This window comes from Rhamphochromis sp. 'chilingali', assembly GCF_963969265.1.
Source record: "Rhamphochromis sp. 'chilingali' genome assembly, chromosome: 1".
Taxonomy (NCBI): Eukaryota; Metazoa; Chordata; class Actinopteri; order Cichliformes; family Cichlidae; genus Rhamphochromis; species Rhamphochromis sp. 'chilingali'.
Window position 1 is genome coordinate 68,350,428 of NC_137929.1, and position 22,615 is coordinate 68,373,042.

The 22,615-nt window shown below is 43.9% G+C and overlaps 2 protein-coding genes across 3 annotated transcripts in view; both read right to left on the reverse strand.

The window, feature by feature from the left end:
- The window catches only part of LOC308392664 (uncharacterized protein), a 43,195-nt gene continuing 20,580 nt past the window's right edge, over positions 1-22,615 (reverse strand). Inside the window, exons 5-7 of the mRNA XM_080875818.1 lie at positions 2,269-2,445; positions 1,569-1,694; positions 1-1,303 (exon numbers count right to left, since the gene is read on the reverse strand). Of these exons, the coding sequence (XP_080731944.1) occupies positions 1,299-1,303; positions 1,569-1,694; positions 2,269-2,445 (308 nt within the window). The 3' untranslated portion in view covers positions 1-1,298. The remainder of the gene's footprint in view (positions 1,304-1,568; positions 1,695-2,268; positions 2,446-22,615) is intronic.
- On the reverse strand, positions 16,694-21,188 carry LOC308393148 (E3 ubiquitin-protein ligase TRIM21-like). 2 transcript variants are annotated; one of them, XM_080876671.1, is made up of 2 exons: positions 21,174-21,188; positions 16,694-19,050 (listed from the first exon to the last, which is right to left on the reverse strand). In XM_080876671.1, exon 2 carries the CDS (start codon positions 19,039-19,041, stop codon positions 17,386-17,388), a length of 1,656 nt encoding a protein of 551 aa, XP_080732797.1. In that variant the 5' UTR covers positions 19,042-19,050; positions 21,174-21,188; the 3' UTR covers positions 16,694-17,385. The 2 variants fall into 2 exon arrangements, with proteins under 2 accessions (XP_080732797.1, XP_080732796.1); XM_080876670.1 differs by lacking the exon at positions 21,174-21,188 and adding an exon at positions 19,202-19,505.

The following is a 22,615-nucleotide window of genomic DNA, read 5'->3' on the forward strand; positions in this document are numbered from 1 at the left end:
TCACTTGCAAATTTTTTAAACAGGAAGTTCTGGAGTTTTCCAAAGGGCTAAGGTCACCCTAAAGATAATGACGGGGCTCAAATCGTAAAATCTACATTCTTTGATCATTTACATGCAAAATATTTAATGTCAACCATGATTTTAAATCATTGGGTTAATCTAGCAAAACTGCATCAACTGTTTATGGTCAAACAGCCGCTAAAAAGAGCTTAGTAATAGTAATAACAAGATAATAATAATAGTAATAACATCTTGGAGATTGAGAGACCAGTGACGGACAATTAGAGCAACTGTAAAATTGGCATGCAGTTTTTGCACTAAAGGAAAATCACTACCATCTCATGCGCCTACCACATTGGCGCCAGCTGTGGCCTCAAGGCTGGAGCTGGACAACAAGACCTTTCTCCATGATAACAGACTGTGTTTAGAATCTTCGTTCCCATCCTTTGCACCCCAAACACCTCTGCATGCTTATCTCCAAGGCCGAGGTCAGGGGGCAGATCTGGGCCCAGCGCATGCTACAGGACCAGATGTGCTGTCTACACCGGCTTACCCCCACCCCTGTTGCTTGTGCTTCCATGGTGTATTAAGAGTCATTGAGCGCTTAGAACAGGTACTGCTGAAGGGATTGGCTGAACAGCTGTCCCAATCCAAGGAATGGGTGCGAGTGCAAGGATAGGTTGTGTCTTGCCCACTGTCACCCTAGGAGTAGGGACAGGCATGGGAAGTAGTTGGACACCAGCCAGGGTGCAAAGGTGGACTGGGCCTTGGATGTCCTCACGCTGGGAGCAGGCATGGGAGCAGGTGACAGCTGGACACTAGCTGTTGCTACCTGAGGAACTGATATGGTTGCAGGGACAAGCAGAGCCCTAGCTGCTCTAGGCAACTGGGACTGACTGGACCACAGCGACCACCATTCAGGGAACTGGAAAGGGTGCAGGGGAAGGCAGGGTACAAGCCTCTCTGTGAGCAGGAATAGGCAGAGAGACAGGCTCTAGGATCAGCAGCTTTTGGACTTTTTGGGAGTGGGATGTTGCTCCATCCGTGTCTGATGGAGGGTTTTAGCCGCCCAGCAGTCCTGGCTCTTCTTTGTCCTGCTTCTGGTTTCATGATGCTCCAGATGTTTTCATTGATGAAAGATCAGGACTGCAGGCAGGCCAGTTCAGCACCTGACTCTCCTACTATGAAGCTGCGCTCCTGGAATAGGTGGTGTGGTGAACTGTGTTCATTAACAGTCATTTCTGGAAGTGTTCCTCCTCCAGCTGTTGGTCTTTGGTACCACTTGGTTTTCTCTTCTTTTAACCTGTTTTTGGTATTGTGTTGTTAATAAAATATAAGATTTACAAATCTTTGTATTCTTTGTTTATTTACACATTTTTTAAATTTAAAATTTTTAGAAAATGGGTTTACATTTAAATTTGTCCAGAACAAGAAGCTTTCAGATTAATTTAGAGACAGAGGTCAAATACACATGGCAGCATGATGAGGAGAAAAAAAGTCTCATCTTCTTCAACTCTCAATTTCTCTTGCTTTTATCGCTCATTTATGTCACCTGCTAGAATGTGTACCTGTAGTGTTTATGCTCAGGCTGGAGTAAATCACTTCTGGTTGGATGACTGACATCTTATTGGCTGACTCTCTAATGGTGACCTCGGCATATGTGACATCATTTGTAGAGGCTGGCTGGTGTCTCCCTGCAGAAATGATGTGATGTGAATGAACGTTGGTGATCACTTCACTGCTGTAGGATGTTTAGAAGACCTTCATAGACAGTCTGATGTTACAGGTACAGGATTCAGGAGCAAAGACTCGTTGATTATGGATTAAGCAGAGCCATGATGGCAGCATCAGAGTGATGAGACCACAGAACACTGTTCCCGTATCATACCACCTTAACAAGTGACAGCCAATCGGGAAAAACAACCCAAACTGGTGTTTGAGTCCGTGGGGTTTTAGTCTGAATCTAATTTCTAGGGAGCGATCCTACAATTGAAACCCTGATGGAAGCTGTCTGGACGTGACTTTGGATGAGAGATAAGCCAAGTTTATATCAGTAATACTTTTCATTTTTATGGACACACTTCCAGAACTTTTAAAACTTTTCAATTGGGCCATGGGAATGCATCAGTCTAAAGATGTTGGGACCCAGTGCTCTACAAAATAAGTGCAGACAGGAAAGTCCCTCAGATTTTCTCAAGTGAAATTTCAAAATATTTTAATTTGCTGCTTGAACCAAAAGAGCCCAGGTGGGTCAGACAGATATCATACCTGTGCGTTTCTTCCAAAGAAGCTGAACTAGAACCAAAACCAGAACCACAAGGACCAGAGAACCTACAGTAACTATGACTGGGATGATGAAGGAGGGATTAGGAAGAGGAGGAGGAGAACAGGAGATATGGATGTTTGCTGATGTTTTTGTTGTTGGTGGTGTTGGTGTAGTAGGATCTGCAGGAAAGATATGAAGCTGGGTCATTCAGTTTGTTATCAGCTCAACAGGTTTAAGCTTTAAGAGGAAACAGTGTTCTGACCTCTGACCCTCAGAAAGCTCTGAGGAGATGATCCAAACTCATCAGGAGCACACCAGTAGAGACCTTCATCAGACTGCTGCACGTTAATGGTGATTATGTGCTCTGATTTAGGTCCAACAGGACGTCCATTAAAGTAGAAATAAGCTGCAGCTGTGCCACCAATTTTGTTTTTACAGCGTAGAGTGACATCACTTCCTGTCCTCACAGGAAGTGCAGGGATCTCCAGGATCACATGTTTATCTGAGGAAAAGACCCACAGAGTGATGTAGAGGTGGTATAACAGTCTGCTGTTAGTCTGATGAAATGAATGACTTCATTACCTGATACAGTGATGTTGACTTCTTCACTCTTCTCTCCAGCTTCACCTTCACACCAGTAAACTCCACTGACTGGGCTGAACTCATCAAAAACACAGGATGGACCATTGAACCTCCCGAAGCCCCGCCCCCCTGCTCCACATGACTCAGTCCCACTTCCTGTGTCCCTCTTCACCGTCCATCCATCAGAGCCCAGCTGACCGTCACATGTCAGAGACACTGAGGCTGCTGTGAAGAACTGCTGAAGGTTTGGACTGACGCTCAGAGAGACTGGAGGACAGACGGACAGTTTCTATCAGTGTTTACACTCAGTGTTTGTCCTGGACCATGGTGCACTTCATCTACTCACCTGCACAAACAGTCAGTGCAGACAGCAGCAGCACACCTGCAACAGGTCAGAGGTCACTGAAGGTCAGAGGGCAGGAACCTGTTTCAATCTGGTCTTGTTCCAAAAACATCACATTAAAGGGGGGAGACCTTTAATTCACTTTGAAGGTTCTGTTTGGGCTTAAAAGTACATTTAGACTTATAAACATCACACAAAGCGCCAGCTCAGTTTTAACACATGCTGACGAAACTATGTTGGTACACTTGGTCTGAATGAGGTGGGCGTCATATCTGTTTTGACAATCCAACACCCTGCACCTAAACATTTCCCAAACTAAGCAGATTTTGGGGAATTGTTGATTATTGGAAGCAGAAGAGAAACTGCTCCCCACTCAGGCTTCATGAAGACTCAGCAGTTTGGGGTGGATGGGCAATGGGGAATAAAGGAGTAAGGGGTACAGCAGGCAAGAAAAGCATTCTCAGGATTAAACAGTCAGAACTTATAAACCAAAGCCATGGGATAAGGGTTAGTTGTTTATTCAGCATCAGCTGCTGAATAAAAACCTGGAGAAGCTGCTTCATTGATCTTTATTAACAGGTTTGAGTCCCAGTTTGCTTCTGTTTGAAGCTCATCATGAGAAAACAAAATACACAAAAGTAAGGTAAATGACAAAAAAACAGTCTCCAGTCCTTTCATTAGAGTCCACATAAAGGAAAGTTTGCTCTCTATAGTGGAAGTGAAGACTACATAACAGACCAGAGGAGCATGTGGTACCTGCAGCTAGCAGCTGTGGTTTCCTGAATGAAAATTGATCTTCGATAAAAAAAAGAGGTTGCCTGACTTCTCTACAAGTCAACATGTTAAAGACAACAAACTGGATATGAAGGTCCAACTCTCTGAGTCCAGAACACACGATGGATCTGAACTTTAAAACAACAAAAACACTAAAGAAGAAGAGTGAACTCTTCTTCTCGCATAAACGTAACTTCAGACTTTGGACAGACCTGAAGAGATTTCATTTTAGAGTCAGTCAGTGAGAGCATCCAGCACACACTCTGTTACTGTGTTATAAGATAAATGAACGCCATGAGCGAGTGAAGGATTTCAGCGTTTGACTCACCGAGGAGCAGAGACACAGATGAAGTCTTCATCTTGTCGGGACGACGACTGGCAGCAGAGTGACACCTTCAGCTTCACCACTTCCCTGTCAAGATCATCACGCTGCTGCTTCTGGACAGCGAGGACGAGGAAGAGCTGGTGATGCGCAGTTAGCTGATTTGGATCAAAGCTGGCTCCTTATTTGGTACAGAGGAGGGAAGTAGAGGGCGGAGGTGGCTGTGAGCTGGGGTTTAAGAAGCTGCTGTACATCCAATCATCCAATCAACACTTAGGAACTCTTTCAAACCAGCAATCAGCAGCATCCACCTGCCTCAACAGTCAACACACACATATCCATACTCACATCTCAGAGAAAGCAGAGAAAGATGCACACCATCCCGTGGGAGGAGCCAAACATCTAAAAATATTTGACCATGTGATCATGTATCATGAAATTTATCCCCACCCCAAAATCAAACATTTCTCCCCTAAAAGAAATGGACTTGGGGTTCAGAGTGTGTTTGGGGAGTGTGGGTTCATTTTTGCTTGTCTCCACACTGGGTGAGTGCTGATTATTTGTATATGTGTGTATGAGGGTGGTGTATGTTTGTGTCTGTGTGTGCATGTTTGTCTATGTCTATGTGTCAAGTCAGGTCTCACATACTGGCTCACTCCCGGCGGCTGCTTGGCAGGGCCTGGCATCCGTGACTCTGTCAGGCTACTTTGGGGGGTGGAGGGCCCTCAAACCTCGGGCCACTCTGGTGCAGCTGGCTGCCGGCCCTCTCTGACTTCTGCACTGTGGCTACTGGGTGACATCCCATATAGGCATCTCCTCAGCTCTTTCAAGGAGGGTGGAGCATCTGCCCATCCGGTGGTCCTGGGGGGGGGGGCTGAATATATGGCTCCCCACACCCACTATCAGATCTTTACACGGAAAAACCTTTTGAATATAAGTGCACACAGGTGTGCGTCAAGATGAACCGAATCAACCTTTTGGGACTGCAGGGAGGGCACTGGCTGCCTCGAGAGCGAAATGCCGTGACCTGTTATTGGAGATACAACATCAGGAAATCTGGCTACCTGTGATTTTACCATATTAATGGCTACTTTTAAAGCGTTCCTTGAGCTTGTTGAGACCCACATTACAAATGATGTTACATCCTCAGATCAGAGCCCCAAATAAAGCTTATTGTTATTCATGTTTTTATTATTGGCTCCAATGGAGAGGTTGTTGTTCAGTTCCACCTGGAAACACAGATCCCGTTTGAGTTGCCTCAGGAAGCTCATCTAGTGCAAAACTGCCAAATCAAACATGCTGAGCTACCGGCTCCACCTGTTTATTATTTATTAATAATAAATTATAGAATGTGTTACTGTTTATCTGCAAGACCTCCATTAGGAACCTGGAATTTTTAATCATTATGCTATTATTATCATTTCAAAATGCCAGTCACTGGCTGTCACTACAGGTCTGTGCTGGACTTTCAGTAACAGCCACTTCCATGCAACAACTGCCTGAAGCATAGTACACTAAAAACTCATTCTTTACAAATCCCTTTGCAGCCCTGGCAAAAGCCTGCTTTTAGTAAATGGTAGAAGGACTGGTTCTTATGTAGCACTTATATAGCGCTACTCTGACGCCACAGCCAGGGTTCAGTTTATCAGCAAGAGATTTTTATTTAAACAAAGGAATAAACTGAAGGCTTATTTTTGACCAAGACAAACATCAAAGTTGAAGGCAGCTGGACATTTGGATGCAGAATGTACACTTTTTAAGCAATGGCAAGAAAAACAGATGAGCAGGGCCTTCATACTGAAAAACAGGACAAGCTCTAAATCTTAGCAGGGAGCTGACGGGACTGGCAGAGAGAAAATCCTCTTCTTCCCATCCTCCTTTAAATTTGATCTGGGAAACTCCATCAATAACTCAGCCCTGATGCACAAGAGAACGAGAATGAGTAGATGGTTAAAAGAGAATCCAGGAGATGGAAAGACAAGAAGAATAGAGGAGCAAAGAAATTATCACAAGGATCCACAGTGGACAAAGGGTCATAATCATATTTTGTGAAGCAATAACTTGTTGGATAACAGCTGAATGTGTACCTGCAGTGTCCTCGGACTGGAGAAAACAACATGTGAGTGTGTATCTGTAATTTTATTGGCTGATTGTCTGAAGTTCATATCCTGATAGGTGACTTGACTCAGACTTGATGACAGCGTCCTTTCTGCAGGAATGAGAAAGACGAGGATTTAAACACGAGACAAATAATAAAAGATTCTAAACCGAAGACGTCTGCCAGCATGGAGCACAAACTGGGAGTCATCAGGACGCTACAACACGGAGCGAACACCATCCCCACAGACACAGCGGCCAGGAGGAACATCACATCAAGAAGGCCCTGAGTAAATGTGGTTATCCCAGCTAGTGATGTGTGGGTCGCGAAGGAAACTCTCAGAGCCGACTCTTTGACGTGAACGACACGAGCCGGCTCCTTATCGCGAGCCGTGGGTTTTTTTTTTCTCTCACCCTCTCTCTCGCACTTTTTTTCGCTTCACTGAGCAGAGGGGGGAGGAGCGGTAGTTACACTCAGTAGCACAGGAACAGAGCGGGAGGGAGAGAGAAAGAGAGCAGGGACAACAACGTCACATTAGAAAGGTATAGTAATCATCCACAACTATTTTCAGTTGCAGATGATAAAGGATTCAGAAAGTTTATTCATGCAGGTCCATATGACAGAGAATATGCATCTTCTTTTTGTTTTCATATTATAATTTATATTTAATTGTGTTGTGGTTTGCAGTGTTTTGTGTTGTTTCACTTTAAATTTGTAAAAGGAAAAAGCTGAAAATTTAAATAGTTAAAAGTTGAAATGTAATTAGTTGGTTTTTGTATTATATGATTTATTTATTACATTTTATGTGGAGTGAATAAAAAAGTATATTTACGGTGGCCCCTACAGACAAAGCACGTACAAACTCCGAAGCACATACAGAAGACAACAGAAGTGCTCCAGGATGCTAGGGGGCAGTGTTGAGCTTTTGTTACCTAGAGGCTACACAAGCCAGCAAGTACCAACAACCGGATTTGGTGTGTGGTAGTAACAGGCAGTGTTGGTCAAGTTACTTGAAAAAAGTAATCAGTAACTAATTACTGATTACTTCCCCAAAAAAGTAATCCCGTTACTTTACTGATTACTTATTTTGAAAAGTAATTAATTACTTAGTTACTTAGTTACTTTTTAAAAACATGATTTACAACCTGAAGAGGTGATAAAGCGATAGATCTTTCAGCCCAATTCTACTTTTTCTACATAATCCATCATACAAAATGTAATCAAATGGAAAAGTCTCTTTTTTTTAACTTGTTTTATCAGTTTTAATCTTTTAACTTTATGCATCAAGCAAAAATTTAATTATATGCAACATTCTCTGACTTGAATAAATTAGTTTAACATTTAAACCTATTTTCTGCACATTCCAGCACATAAAATAAAATATTTTTTGTGTTTACACTCAGTCTTTCAAATAGATGCAAGTAAAACACAGCAGAAAATAAATAAAGTTAAAGACTCAGCGGTCCTGTTGCTCTATTTTCACCTGTAAAGCAGGAGTGGGGTAGGCGGAGGTTTACCCTGGTGCAGGTGTGCCGCAGCGGTCAGTGGAAGAATCCGCGAGTTTCTCTGTGAGTTTCCCATTACGTCGTTGCGCACTCGGTGCTTGCTTGGAAGTTTAGGGGTTTTTTTTCACTTTAAAAAGAAGTTTTCTTCCCACGCACGACGGACACTAATGTTTTTGTCACTTTTTATGGAATCAAACTCAAAGTAAGGTCAGTACTTCCACGCTTTAAACGCTGCACGCTCATACTCTCTCCCACAATCGATATGTGATCCACTGTTGTTCTGCAGACAGCTGTTGTCACGAACGGCACACTCGCTTACGTCACTGTCGTGAGACATTCTGGCAAAAAATCACGGTTTTAGTAACGCAGTAACGCAGCGTTCCTGCGGGAAAGTAACGGTAATCTAATCACCGTTTTTGCAATAGTAATCCCTTACTTTACTCGTTACTTGAAAAAAGTAATCAGTAACGCATTACTGCCCATCTCTGGTAACAGGTGAATGAACATTTGTTTAAATTATTTGAATATATATGAGTGCTTGTGTATAAATACACAAACAATACACACATGCTTTCATGCTTTCAATTGTGTAATTTAAGTGATCTGCTCTGCTTTGAAGTTCAGTTAAAGCTAGAAATGTGTTTTGGAGTTTGCACGTGCTTTGTGTCGTGGTCCTCGTGCCTCGCTGGCTCACTCTGTGTTTGGCAACATGTTTTGTTTGTTTTGTTTCCTTTGCGCTCTCTCTCCTCTGCTGGGGCGGTGCTCATTACGGGCTCCCGCCCCTGGCCCACGCACCTGTGCTCACCGTCACACCTGCAGCCGATCCCAGCTGATTTGGAGCACTATTTATGACGGCGGACCTGAACCTGTATCTGTGAGTTTGAGACGATCCCTAACCTGGACGTCTTTCTCTGTGTGTATATAGATCTGCCCTGGACCCAAGAGAGTGTGTGTGTGTTTGGAACCCACTGAGAGCATGTATGGGATTAATGCCTGCTTCCCCCGGACCCTGGAGCCCCGGACCGTTTTTAATTAAAGCAACAAAACAACCTGAAAAGCCGCTTGGGAGCCGGAAGAGCCGGTTCTCTAAAAAGAGCCGGAAATCCCATCACTAATTCCAGCTGGACTTTTGTCAAAACCTGTAGTGATACTGTTGTGACAGGAGTATCGGAGCAGTTGAGATGCATTTTTTCTAAACACTGGGTCTCTGTGGAATTTAAACCCCAAAACACGCTGCGCCAAAAATTGTTCCACCCCAAGGATCGGGTCTTATACTTTATCAATAAAAGTGTCTCTATATTTTTCATGTAAGATAAGTTCTCTGCTAAACAATGTGAATGGGGACAGTTTATAATTGAATTATAGTATATAATCACATAATTATTAAGGAAAATTTATTTTTCCATGTAAAATGTTTAATCTAATGAGCTCTGGGGGGTTTGACACACTTTATACCTATTTTTTTGTTCCAAAACAGCAAAGCTGCAACCAGAATAAGATCTAGAAGACCCAGAGAACCCAGAGCAGCTACAGGTGAGATGATGGAGGAGGACGATGTAGAAGGAGGGGAATTGAGATTGGTAATTGTTGTTGGTGGTGGTGGTTTGGTGGCACTTGGTGAAATGGTGGTGGTGTCATAGACATCTGCAGGAGAGATGATAAAACTGGGTCATTGAATTTATTATAAGCTCAGCAGGTTAGCTTTAAACAGGAAGTGATGTCAGTGTTCTGACCTCTGACCCTCAGAAAGCTCTGAGGAGATGATCCAAACTCATCAGTAGAACACCAATACAGACCTTCATCAGACTGCTGCACGTTAATGGTGATGTTTTTCTCTGATTTAGGTCCAACAGGACGTCCATTAAAGTAGAAATAAGCTGCGGCTGTGCCACCAATTTTCTTCTTACAGCGTAGAGTGACATCACTTCCTGTCCTCACAGGAAGTGCAGGGATCTCCAAAATCACTTCTTTATCTGAGGAAAAGACCCACAGAGTGATGTAGAGGTGGTATAACAGTCTGCTGTTAGTCTGATGAAATGAATGACTTCATTACCTGATACAGTGATGTTGAAATCTTCACTCTTCTCTCCAGCTTCACCTTCACACCAGTAAACTCCACTGACTGGGCTGAACTCATCAAAAAAACAGGATGGACCATTGAACCTCCCGAAGCCCCGCCCACCTGCTCCACATGACTCAGTCCCACTTCCTGTGTCCCTCTTCACCGTCCATCCATCAGAGCCCAGCTGACCTTCACATGTCAGAGACACTGAGGCTGCTGTGAAGAACTGCTGAAGGTTTGGACTGACGCTCAGAGAGACTGGAGGACAGACGGACAGTTTCTATCAGTGTTTACACTCAGTGTTTGTCCTGGACCATGGTGCACTTCATCTACTCACCTGCACAAACAGTCAGTGCAGACAGCAGCAGCACACACACACCTGCAACAGGAGGTCAGAGGTCATTTAAAGAAAGACTGAGGCTGCACAGTTTTTTTTTGTTGTTGTTTTTTTTCTCTCAGGAAACTTTTTAATCTCCTGAAGTATCTGCCACAATCTAAGGAGCTTGGAAAGAAAAGCGTGTGGACTTCTTTAAGTTGCTTGAAGACGTTTCACCTCTCATCTGAGAAGCTTCTTCAGTTCTAGGATCAAACGGTGAAGAGACCCACATTTAAGCTCTGTGGGAGTTTCCCCCTGAGAGGGACAATGGACCCCCTGATGATCCTCTACCTAATCACATGAGCCAAGGTGTGGTAATGGGTGTGGGTCACAATCAGCCAGGGTTTTACTGCTACTACTTTGTACTTTCTTACTTTGAGTACATTTCATAGTCTGTACTTTTTTTTTACTTTTACTTGAGTTAATAAGTTGAATCAGTACTTCATCTTTTACTGGAGTATTTTTGAACAGTAGTATTTGTACTTCTACTTAATTATGGAAGGTCTGTATTTTTGCCAGATCTGTGAGCCACGCAGATTAAACTACACAAACACCACCGTGCACTGTAACAGGAACAGGAAGTTATAAAATACCACCGAGACAGCAACGCAGGTTAGCCTGTCTTTTCCTGTTTTCTATACATTTTTTGATCAGATGGCAATCAACGGTAAACATCACAGTGCACAGCATTGTAAACAATGGAGAAGGAACTGTGCATGGATGAGCTTTCATTCATGTGCAGAGAAGAAAGTGTGGGACTAAGAAGCCACCCTTCAAAAGCACAGTTTTTATTTTCAGATTTGCGGCCTGTTTCACTCCCACACTGCTGCTGTTTAAAGGTCATCATGTCAACGGGAATGGGAACTTTAACAGTCAAAACCGTCTGTGGTTGTTTGAATACACTCAGTCCTCTTAATGGAAAATTGGCTGTGAATAGAGGAAGTGAAGACTAGATAAAAGAGGGGACGCAGTCAGAGGACCCTGTGCTTCATGCAGTCAGAGGCTGTGGTTTCCTGACTGAAGAGATGTTTGATGAAAAGAGGTCAAGTCTCTTTTGTTCTTTTGGTCTTCATGTTACTGACACTTAGCTGGGCAGAAAGTTTAATCGCTGACTTAGTCCAGACTATATGGTGACTTTCCTGCAGGACTCCAGGTTAAACTGCTGAGAGTCTGAACCTCTGAGAGGTTTGCAGTGATGATGAGATCGATTTAAACCGAAAAACTTTCATCATGCATGTTTGAAACCATTTTCTATCACTCTTCATACATTTCAGTTAAAAGTGTGAGCTCCATTATTCAACATTAACATCACTTCTTGGTTCCTGCCCAACTTCACAGCCACCAATCAAATGAAACCAGAAAGACATAAGAAGGAGAATGAACTGTTCCTCTCGCCTTGACGAAACTTTTCAGAATTTTTACATGAACTTTAAAGTCAGTAGCTGCAAGCTTGTAACTGCTGAAAGGTTGTTTTCCTGCCATATTGTTTGTTGGAGCTGTGATAAATAAATCGATGATTTTAGTGTTTGACTCACCGAGGAGCAGAGAGACCGGTGCAGTCTTCATGTTGTCTGGATGACGACTGAACGTCAGTCTGAGCAGCAGAGAGACGCCTTCAGCTTCAGCACTTCCCCGTTAACAGTCTTCAGTACGTCACGCTGCTGCATCACAAAGAGGCAGAGCAGCTTCTCCAGCAAACGTCAGTGAATGAGATGTTCCGTTGGGTAATTCAGGTCCGAATCTATAATCCTTTTAAAAAACAAATTCCCTTTTCCTACAAAATGTTAATTGAACGCACATGTAGTTATAAGGAAAAACAGACTGTATGTGTCCAAGTCCAAACACTAAATGTATATCATCACTTTAGCTCCATCTTTGTAGAAGTAGTCGGTTTTAATCTGGTTTTACTATCTTAGAAAACATTATGAGTTGCAGCACTTTATAATAACTAAGAAGCTGTAAAATTAAAGGTGTTGAGGTGGCAGGCAGGATGTAGGACCCAAACGCAGGACCCAAAGACAGAATGATTAACTAAAGTGGCAGCTTTATTGCTGGAGAACATTCGAATAGAAATAGAAGAAAACAAAACTAGAAACTCAAAACTTAAGCCCAAACTAGAAACCCGGGAAAGTAGAAAATCAAACCAGGAAAGAGTGAACCAGAACATTACCAGAAGCACATAGAAAACAAAACACAGTACAGTGAGGGTACAACACAACAACTAACAGAGAAACACAGGGCTTAAATACACAAGCAGGACTACGAGAAGATGGGGAATAGGTGGTAACACATCTGGGACAAATCAGGCCTAATGACAGAAGGGAAGCAAAACCAAGCACACTGCACACAGGACAGGGACTATCAAAATAAAACAGGAAACACATGAGGCACAGACTTGATACTGAACAGAGGGAACACAGAGCACAGGGACAGGATTGACAAACTGCAACATGAGACACGACTGAACAAGAAAATCAGCATGAAGACAGAACTAAACCTTGAGTAAACATGAGGGCTACAGGAAGAAAACCCAAGTAGATTAGATTAGATTAGATTAGATGAAACTTTATTAATCCCTCGGGTGGGTTCCTCCAGGAAATTCAGTTTCCAGTAGCAAAGCACCGAAGGAAGTTGCATGTTACAGATACATTAAGGGGAATGAGAGTAAGGATATAAGCATAAATACACCATATATACACATATATAGATACAGAATATACAATATGGATAAATAGGATTGCTCATTTGAGTGAGTATATTTCACCGTTGCTTTCGTATATATGAAGCGGACATACCTGAGTGGCTGCGATCTAATCCTGTTTACATAAAGTAAGCCTGCTCCCGAGCAGGTTTACGCTTACGGATCTGTTGCTATGACAGCAAGTCCCGAATGAGCTTCGGAGAACCGAACGATCCAAGATCACGCGAAATCGTCAACAATCAAATCCAGCTAACTTACTTACCCCCTACCCACCTGGCCTGTTGCCGGGTAACACTCTGCTGTTGTCTGGTTTCCAGAGTAGGCTGTCCAGGTGAGACACACATAGACAGGCTTATAAATGTTTGGACTCTTTATTTGGACTCATTTCCAACAATGTCAGCCCCAATAAAGTTATGGATTATCTTGCATTAATAGGCTGCTGGTTTTCTTTACTCGTTTCAGGTGTTACCAGCAAAATAGTTGTTTAATCATCTGGAAATGTACCCAGATTTATTTATTTAGACAGAGATCTTGACCCCCCAATGTTCAATACAAAGTCACGCCCATGGTTACGTACCTGTGCGGTTTACCTGTGTGTGTGTTTCAGGACAGGAAGTGTGTACTGCACGTACTTACCTGTCAGCTCCATAACTGTGGTCTCCCTGGGAGACACCAGGTAAGTTTACAGGTAAAGTCTGGTTCACGTGTTTGTCGTGCTGTTGTTTATTTGTTTGTTTGGTTTCTATACGCTCGGCCCAGCCTCCTCCTCCTGCTCCCATCATGCACCTGGGTGAGTGGGCTCTGAGCAGTGAGTCACGTGCTCATCGTCGTCTTTAAACTTTATTTTATCTTTAAAAATTTAAGATCGGGTCATGTTTTTATTCCTGAGGCTTTAACTGTGAAAGGGCACATCCTGTTTACATCCTGGTAACAGCTCCGTCTGCTCACGCTTTACTGCCGAACTGGTTTGGGGGCGTGGCGTCAAACTGAGGGTTTTCTTCATATTTACAGTTGGTGTGAAAACGTCAGAAGGTTTGAGTGAAAAGAGAGAAAAAGATGTTTGTGAGGATTCACGTTGTGGATATCTGAGGTTATCAGAGTGTCAGGAAGGGAAACCTGAAGAAAGTCAAAGAGCCGCCCAGCACAGAACAAGCCTGTCAGAGCAAAGACTTCAAAGACTCTACAGGCTGCACAGGGACGCACTGTGAGCTCACAGAGCTCCACGTCTGCAGACACCTTCAGCCACACTGCTGAGGACGAAGACCTGCAGACTGAAACGTCCTGTGGTCAGAGGAGGTGAAACGAGAAGAAGATGCAGCTACAACCCAAAGAACAGCGTCCACACAGTGAAGCACGGTGGGGACGCTGTGGGGGGGCCACCACAGAGAGAAACAGGCGTCCTGCAGGACGTTTCCACAGGGCCGAGCCGTGAGTCTGCAGAGACATAACCTCTGTGTCTGTCTCAGGTGTGTGACGGGGACGCTGACGACTTCCTCCTCCACTTCCTGTTGTGTCTGTGCAGCAGTGATGTCATGATTCGGCCGCTCAGCCTCACCTGCAGGAAACACACCAACCAGAGACCAGAAGGTAACCCCACCCTCACCACCCTGACTGCAACCTTCAGAGTCGTGTGTGTGTGTTTCAGAGGTGAGGAGGTTCACTCGAGGAAACAGAGTTCCTGACCAGACTGGCTCCTCCCCTTCAGCTCACCTGTCTGCACCTCCACCCTGACTGAGCTCCACCTGCTTCGTTCTGACTTCATCTGTTCTACGTGTTCGTACAAATAAAACTTTATTGTTCCTCCTGTCACACGGTATCTCACCTTCACTGACCCTAACGCTGGTGATCAGGGTCAGAGGTCACACGAAGCTCTCTGGGTTTAACCTCACACGAAAGGGGCGTCGCTGTCATCATCACAAAGGGGCCTATAACAGGTCATGTGACCCTTCTACAGGAAGTGATCCCTGTGGGTGGCGCCCACATCAGAGACGTTCTCAGATGGTGATTCATCAAACCTGCACCAGTAAAATCTGACAGTAGAAGGATGATGAGTGAAACTGGTTAATCTGGTGTTTGTGGCACAGAAGGTTTGACCTCCACTGTGTGACCTCCACTGTGGGTCAGACTCCAGCTGGGCCTGCCGCTCTCAGCCTCACTCTGAGGAAGCCCACAGTCTGTCACAGTGGAAACTACACCGGGGGACCCCATCCTTGGGGTGGACCCATTTTTGTTTTAGCGTGTTTTGGGGTTTAAAAGCCACAGAGACGCGGTGCTTAGGAAAAATGCATTTCAGCTGTGCTGATGCTCCTGACACGTATAAGACTGGGGAAACCTGCATTCAGCTGGACCTGAAAAACACTATGTCCAGATAAACACAATCAACTTTTGGAGAAAAATAAAAGATTCTTCATCAGACTAACAACTAAAAACATGACACTTACCTTAACAGTATGGGCTACATCAAATATATTCAAGACCGACAACAACACTTCTCACTGCTGCTAATTTTAACAAAACTAAACAAAAAGTAGAAAAAGGCAATTCACCAAGTCTTGAAAAGTAAAACTGAAAAATAGAAACACAGAATAAAATAAAACATCCATCCAGATCTTTACCACCAACAACATAAAATCTATCTTAATTAAATGGCCAAATTCTCCAATAAATTAGCAATAATAAAGTAAGAAAAAATAAGACATTCAATTTATGGACGCTCAAATTAACAGAGCGACATTAAACGCACCTCATTGCCTGCCGTAGCGTTCTTCGCAGCTGCACTTCACCTCAAAGGTCGGTTAATACATCGGATTGAACTTAACCAAAGTCCAATTAAAGGAAAATAAACGTTTCTAACAAATACAATGAAGAAGATTAAAATAATTCACTGTCAGTTACTGTCGCTGTGAGTTTGACGAGGTCAGCTGCTTCATTTGGTTCTGCCTAAAGTTCTCTCAGTGATCCAGTGTTTATATGATAAGATACGTGTTTAATGCAGAGAGTTGGAATTACAAGTTGGTAAGAAGCTTTTTAACAAAGGTTTGATTTAAGCTTTAAGTTCAAAGGTGAAAGAAATTTCACGTTTGATGAAGGAAGATCAAGGCTAACAAGGACATAGGTCAAAGGTCAAAATAAGGTAAGGTGAGAAAATATAATAGATATATATAATCAATCAATAAGGTGAAAATATCAGATAAAAGGGTTTATTTGGTTATAAGGAATAAAGAGGTCAAAGGTCAAAACAAGAGTACTGTTAAATTAAAATTAAAAGGTCAAAGGTCAGATTAAACAGGTTACACAGAAAGGATCGGCAAAACTTAAACAAGGATAAAGAAATAATACATTAAACAAGGAAATAAATTAAAAGTCTGAGTTAATGAGAAATTAAACGTTTAAATCAGGTTAAGAGTTAAATTTTAAGCTTTTCTTAGTTAAACTAAATAAAATAATCAGAATAAACGATTGGAGGAAAAAAGCAAAGATGTTGTGATCAAATAGTTTGTACGGCAGAAAGAAAAACATGTTTCAGTAGATTGTATGTTGGAAACCACAGTAGACACAGTAGACTCAAATCATTGTTACTGAGGAATTCTGCCTTAAACAGTAAAGTGTTCTTTAACAGTGTGTGTGTCTGCAGCTGTTGTGTTGTTGCTGCATCGTTGCCTCAGGGGGAAAGTTGTGTGTGTGTTATGCAGACTAGCAGAGACTGCAGCTGTCAGCAGCCACACACACTTTCTATTCTTCAAATCAAATCACAGTGAAACATGTTCACTGACAGCTCAGCTTCAGCATCGTCTTCATGCTGTGACTGCAGCCGTTCAACTCTGTTTGTCTTTAACCCAAATCATCACAACATGCAAATATAATCATCAAAATGATGTGACTGGAAGGATGCAGCAGTCTGTGCTCCACCTTTCTCCTCCACACCTGCAGGTGGAGAACATGGATGCATGAATCTCTACAGAGTTCTTTGAATATTATCCGTCTCATCAGTTTTCAGTGAACAAAACTCCTCACAGAGCCAAAATAAGCAGTTTGTATCCAACATAACTCAGCTGGACTCTGATGCTCCGTATAACAGCCACACATGAGTCTGGATTCACTCAAAGCATTGAACAAACTTTATTGGAAATGAAGCTTTTGGACATTTGTTCTCTGATATTTGCTCTTCAGCTCGAGTCTCCATCAGTGGGAACATTTCCTGATTCAACTTTTCTTCTGTTCAAATCAAACTCCATGAGAATCAAAGTGTGAATCAGAGTCCTGATGATCAGATTCTATAGAAACATGGAGACTGTAGAGGATTTACACTCAATATGTTCATTTGTTCCCTTCAAGAAAAATCAATCATTCATCAAATTAAATCAGTCGTTGATCAGTTTGATTGACAGGACAGATGATCAGAGGTGCAGAGTTTTTACCTCCATCATTCATATAGGGTTCGAAGTATGGGTGGAGTTTGTGAGTGAAGGAGCAGCCAGTAAAGGAGTAGATCAGAGCTGCAGCACCTACATCATAAAAGGAGACCAGACCCTCCTCATAATCCACAAACACCCCCACCTTCTCAGGACCAGGATTGAGACAGAGACGGACTGAAGGGTCAGCAGCAGCTTTGTACTCATTTCCATTTCTCAGCATCACAGTCCAGAAACCATCCTGAGGTCTCAGTGTGATTTGTCCCTTCCTGTTGATCGACTCTGTGGCCACTCCTAAATCCCACGCAGTCTTTCCTTTAACCTGAACCTCAAAGTAAAATCTGCCTGAAGAGAAACTCTGCTCTCCTAAAACCATAACACACTTAGAAAATCTCTCTGGGTTGTCTGGAAGTTTCTTCCTCACATCACTATGATAAACTTGTTTTCCATCATCAGACAGGATGAGATTAGGATGAGCTGTATCAGGATCCAGAGTCACATCCACCTCATGCTGCTGCACCCTCTGCAGCTCAGCCTCAAACAGCTTCTTCTTCATGAGTTTCCTGATTGTCTCCTCCAGCTGAGCCACAGCTCTCCCCACAGTCCCCTCATATGATGGTGGATGAACTCTGACCTCTGTCCAGTCCTTGCTGGGTGGAGCTTTCAGGGAGGAGAAGCTTTGGAGGAGGTGGAGGTGGTCTTCAGAGCGTGAGAGCTGCTCCACCTCAGAGCTTCTCTCCATCAGCTCAGAGATTTCCTGTTCCAGATCTTTGATGAGACCTTCAGCCTGTTTCTCTGTAGCTTCCTGTTTGTCTTCGATCTCCTTCATGAGCTCCTTCAGGCGTCTCTCAACAGACTCCATCAGAGCCGTGAGGACCTGAACACCTTCTGCTTTCTGTCTGTCTGCAGCATCTTTACTCATCTTCACCGACTCTGTGATCTCCTGAATCTTCAGTCGTCTCTTCTGGATCATCTGCTGAATCTCAGCCTCTGTCTTCTCCAGCTCTGCCTTCTTTCCTTCATATTCTTCTCTCAGAGGAACAAACTCGTGGTTCTTGTGGTCTAAAACAGAGCAGAGCACGCAGACACATGTCTGGTCGGTCTTACAGAACAGCTCCAGGAGTTTATCGTGCTTCGTGCACATCCTGCCTTCCAGGTTCTCCACAGCATCAACCAGCTGATGTCTTTTCAGACGTTTCAGTGTCAGATGAGGCTCCAGGTGAGTCTGACAGTAGGAGGTCTGACACACCAGGCAGGACTTCAGGGCCTTCAGTCTGGTTCCAGTGCAGACGTCACAGGGAACTTCTCCTGGTTTGGCAGCTTGTTGCTCTGAGCTGCTGCTGCTGGCTTTCTGCTGAGCTTCACGTCTGAACTGAGCAACCATCTCAGAGATGAAGGTGTTGACCCTCAGCTGAGGTCGAGTGTAGAAAGTCTCTTTACACATGGGACACTGACAGATGACATTCATGTCCCAGTGCTGACTGATGCAGGTTTTGCAGAAGTTGTGTCCACATGGTGTAGAGACTGGATCAGTGAACACATCCAGACAGATGGAGCACAGAAACTGATCTTCAGATCGCAGATTGCTGGCAGCAGACATGTCTGCACTCTGAGGGAGAAAGAAGAGAAACATTTGATTCAAAATTCACTTTAAATTTCATTTTTACAAAGAGAGAAACAAGCGTCAGTAGTCTGAGGAGCTTGGAGAGAAAAGCGTCTGGACTTCTTTAAGTTTCTTTTCATCACAGAAGCTTCTTCACCTCATCCTCAACACGGACCAAGGAATGAATACTGCACTTTTGGAAGAACTCCCTCCCCTGCAGCCTCTTATCGTCAAAGGGACGGAGGTGGAGAGGGCAAACAGCCACAGATTCCTGGGACTGCAGGTTACATCAGACCTGAGCTGGACTCTCAACACTACAGCAACTGTGAAAAAAGCCCAGCAAAGGCTTTATTTCATTCGGCTGCTCAGGAAAGCTGGCATGAACCACCACCCTCTCACCCAGGCCTGCAGAGGACTGATAGACAGCATCCTCACCGCAGGCATCACTGTCTGGTATGGAAACACTACACAGACACAGAGGAAGGCTCTGAAGAGTCAGAAAGTCTGCAGAGAGGATTATGGGAACAACACTTGCATCCATGGACCTGCACATACAAAGCTGCACATACAATCTCAGACACAACAGAGCGGACAGCAGCATCACACACAGAACACGATTCTTCAACAGCTTCTTCCCCACAACTGTCAGACTGACGGCAAACAAAAACACACTGAACACTTAAAATAACACAGCACTACTTAACCTCACTTTGAATGTATCATCGGTTCACTGACCATCGGGCAATACACTCACAACAGACTTGTGAAACAGATCTGTGGAACAAATGTGCAACACTGTGAGTGCGATAAGAGGTAGAGAACTACACACTCTCTGTACATTTTCTTCTTTTTCTTTGTATATAGAAAATAGTACGACTACCCTACTCCGGACTTCATTTCTATCCTTCTGCTTTTTCTGTCTTTATATTGTTAAAGTGTGATTTGACTTGGAAAGCTCTGCACAAGTATTCCACTGTGCATGGACTGTTGGTCCTGTGTGCAAATGTCAAAATAAAAATCTTGAACCTTCAGTTGTCAGAGTAACTGGTGGAGACCCAGCAACACACTCAGACACAAACTGGTTCATCTGAAACACAAACTGAACAACGTCGTGTCTGCTGTACAGTGCAGCGTCCAGATGAACAGGATCAACAGGATGAACATCTTTTTAACAGTGGTTACAAAGATGTGAAGTTGTTTGGCTGACACAGACAAACAGTATCCCACATTCTTGATTTTTAGCTCACAAACACGTCTTATAAGGACTTATTGATCCTGAAATGTTGGAGGTTTTAGCTCTTTAAACAGTAAAGTTACAGGAGGATACAGATAATTATCAGGAAAATGTCCTCGGTTTGTTAAAACGATCCCGTCCGATAACACACGAGAACAATAAATGTATCATTTTCTGTTGTAACCCACAAACTGAACGGTCACACTCATCTTTCATGTTGTCACTAAAACATCACTCCTTCCACGTCTAGTTGGTCGTGATGGAGGCGGAGTGCGTTGGGTCCGCTTTCCCTGCCCAGCCGATGTTCCTGACGCAGGGAAACAGATCCTGTTGGGGATCCCTACCTCGGCACAACACCTGCCATGGTCTTTGCACACTCACCACAGTAAATGCATCATGTTGTCAGCTTTACAGTATCATAGTCAGAGAAACTGGTCAGGCCGCTCTCTCTCCACAGAGCTTTTCTTCAAATTCTTTAATTCTCTCTCGCTTTTGCAACTTTGTACTTTTGTGTTACTCGCAGCAACAACTCCACCTCATTGTTAGTCCATTTTAAAACTCGGTGCTTTTCCTCCACCTCTGCCGCGACGTTTCAAACAGCCGGAAAGTGAATCAGCAGCAGACAGAAATGAGACCGGTCGAATCGTCTTGCATTTCACGCATGCGCAGGACTGGAACGTAAGCGTTTTCAGCCGTCTTAATGTGGACGCACAACTCTGTGAAAACGACTGAAAACACTAGTGTGGACGCGGAGCACTGTTTTCAAATCTATCCGGGCGAGTGTGGACGTAGCCTAAGTGGCACCATGGAGGAATGAGGTGGCGCTCTAGACCCTGATGAAGTGAACAGAGTGAAGATTTGTGTAGAAGCAGGAAGTGTGATCAGCTGCACTCACCACTGTTGCTGAGAGGAACGTGATGGACTCCAGTGAATCTTCTTTTAGAGACAAACAGGACTCGACTGCAGCTCTGCTGCTGCTCTCTCACACTTTCACTTCTGCAAAATGACGTTGAGCTTCTTGTTTTTCAGGTGTTGCTCCGCCTCTTCCTGCCTCTCCCTTTACAGGAATCAGCCGGTCTGTACTCAGTGACTGTGTGCAGCGGGTGGGAGGAGTGAGGAGTGGTGTGTGGGTTCATACAGTAATGACGGCCTCAGGTGATCAGGAGAAACTCACCTGGATTTCCTTTTTCCACAGCAGACTGAGAGCTTCAGGTGGACCCTGAAGGAGGTCTCAGACACAGGTGGTAAAAGTACACACAGTGTGTACTGAAGTAGAAGTACTACTGTTAAAAATACTCCAAGTACTGTTTCAACTTCTTTACTCAAGTAAAAGTAAAAAGTAGTGGCTGTGAAATGAGAGTAAAAAGAGCTGATTGAAGAACATTTCTAACACGTGTTTATACAAAGCTAACTGAACCATGTGCTGCATCAACGTGATAATAAAATAATATTATTCACTTTGTTTCTGTCTAAATTTGAACTCTAATAAATATTTTAGCTTGAAATAAGTGAAAAAAATCTGCCAATGGAACAAGTTAAAACTCTCTATTTTTTCTCTGGTTTCAAGATTCACTGTCTTGAAAAAAGTTTATATCCGGTGGCAGACGCCCTCAGACATCGGTGCGTTGGTGGTTCTTTGTGTCCGGGGATGGGCGTCCAGGTACACACCGGCTCACTCCTTGGCGGCCACTTATCGGGCCTGGAGCCTGGGGCTCGCTCGGGCCACTTCGGAGGTGGGGTGCCCTTGGCCTCTCGGCCTGGGGCTCGGTCACTCAGGCGCAGCTGGCTGCCGGCAGAGCTCACGGGCGCGTCACTGCACCCCCCCCCCGGCTTCTGCTCCGCGGCTGCTGAGTGAGCCCTCATCTGAGACTCTCCTCAGCTCTTTCTGGGACAGTGGCGCGGCTGCCCCTCTGTGGGTCTTCCTTGGTCTCTTGTGTTCTGGGGGCCTCTGGATGTCTGGAGTTTTGATCTCCTCCATACCTGCTTCATGCCCTGGAGGACGGGGCTGTGGCCCCCCCACACCCTCTAGCAGATCATTACATGAAGGAACCTTTTAAAAACAAGCGCGTCCATGCTCACAGGTGTACACACGGGTGATCACACACACAAACTACACCCTTTTTGGCTCCTACCTCAAAGCACACTGTGTTCTGTTGATCTTACAATAATGTTTAATATTTAGTATTTACTGTTATAGTCACATAGATCATCGTGATGTTGTTTATGCGATTGCTCTAGTCTTCCTCTGCTTGTTTTCTTTTTTCTTTCTCAACAGGTGATCCAGGGAAAGGAAAAAGAGAAAAAAAAGGTGATGAAGCAGATTTTCATCGTGTTTTC

Bases quoted from the DNA above. Each gene is read 5' to 3' on its own strand.
- LOC308393148 (XM_080876671.1), bottom strand. From the start codon at position 19,041: ATGTCTGCTGCCAGCAATCTGCGATCTGAAGATCAGTTTCTGTGCTCC.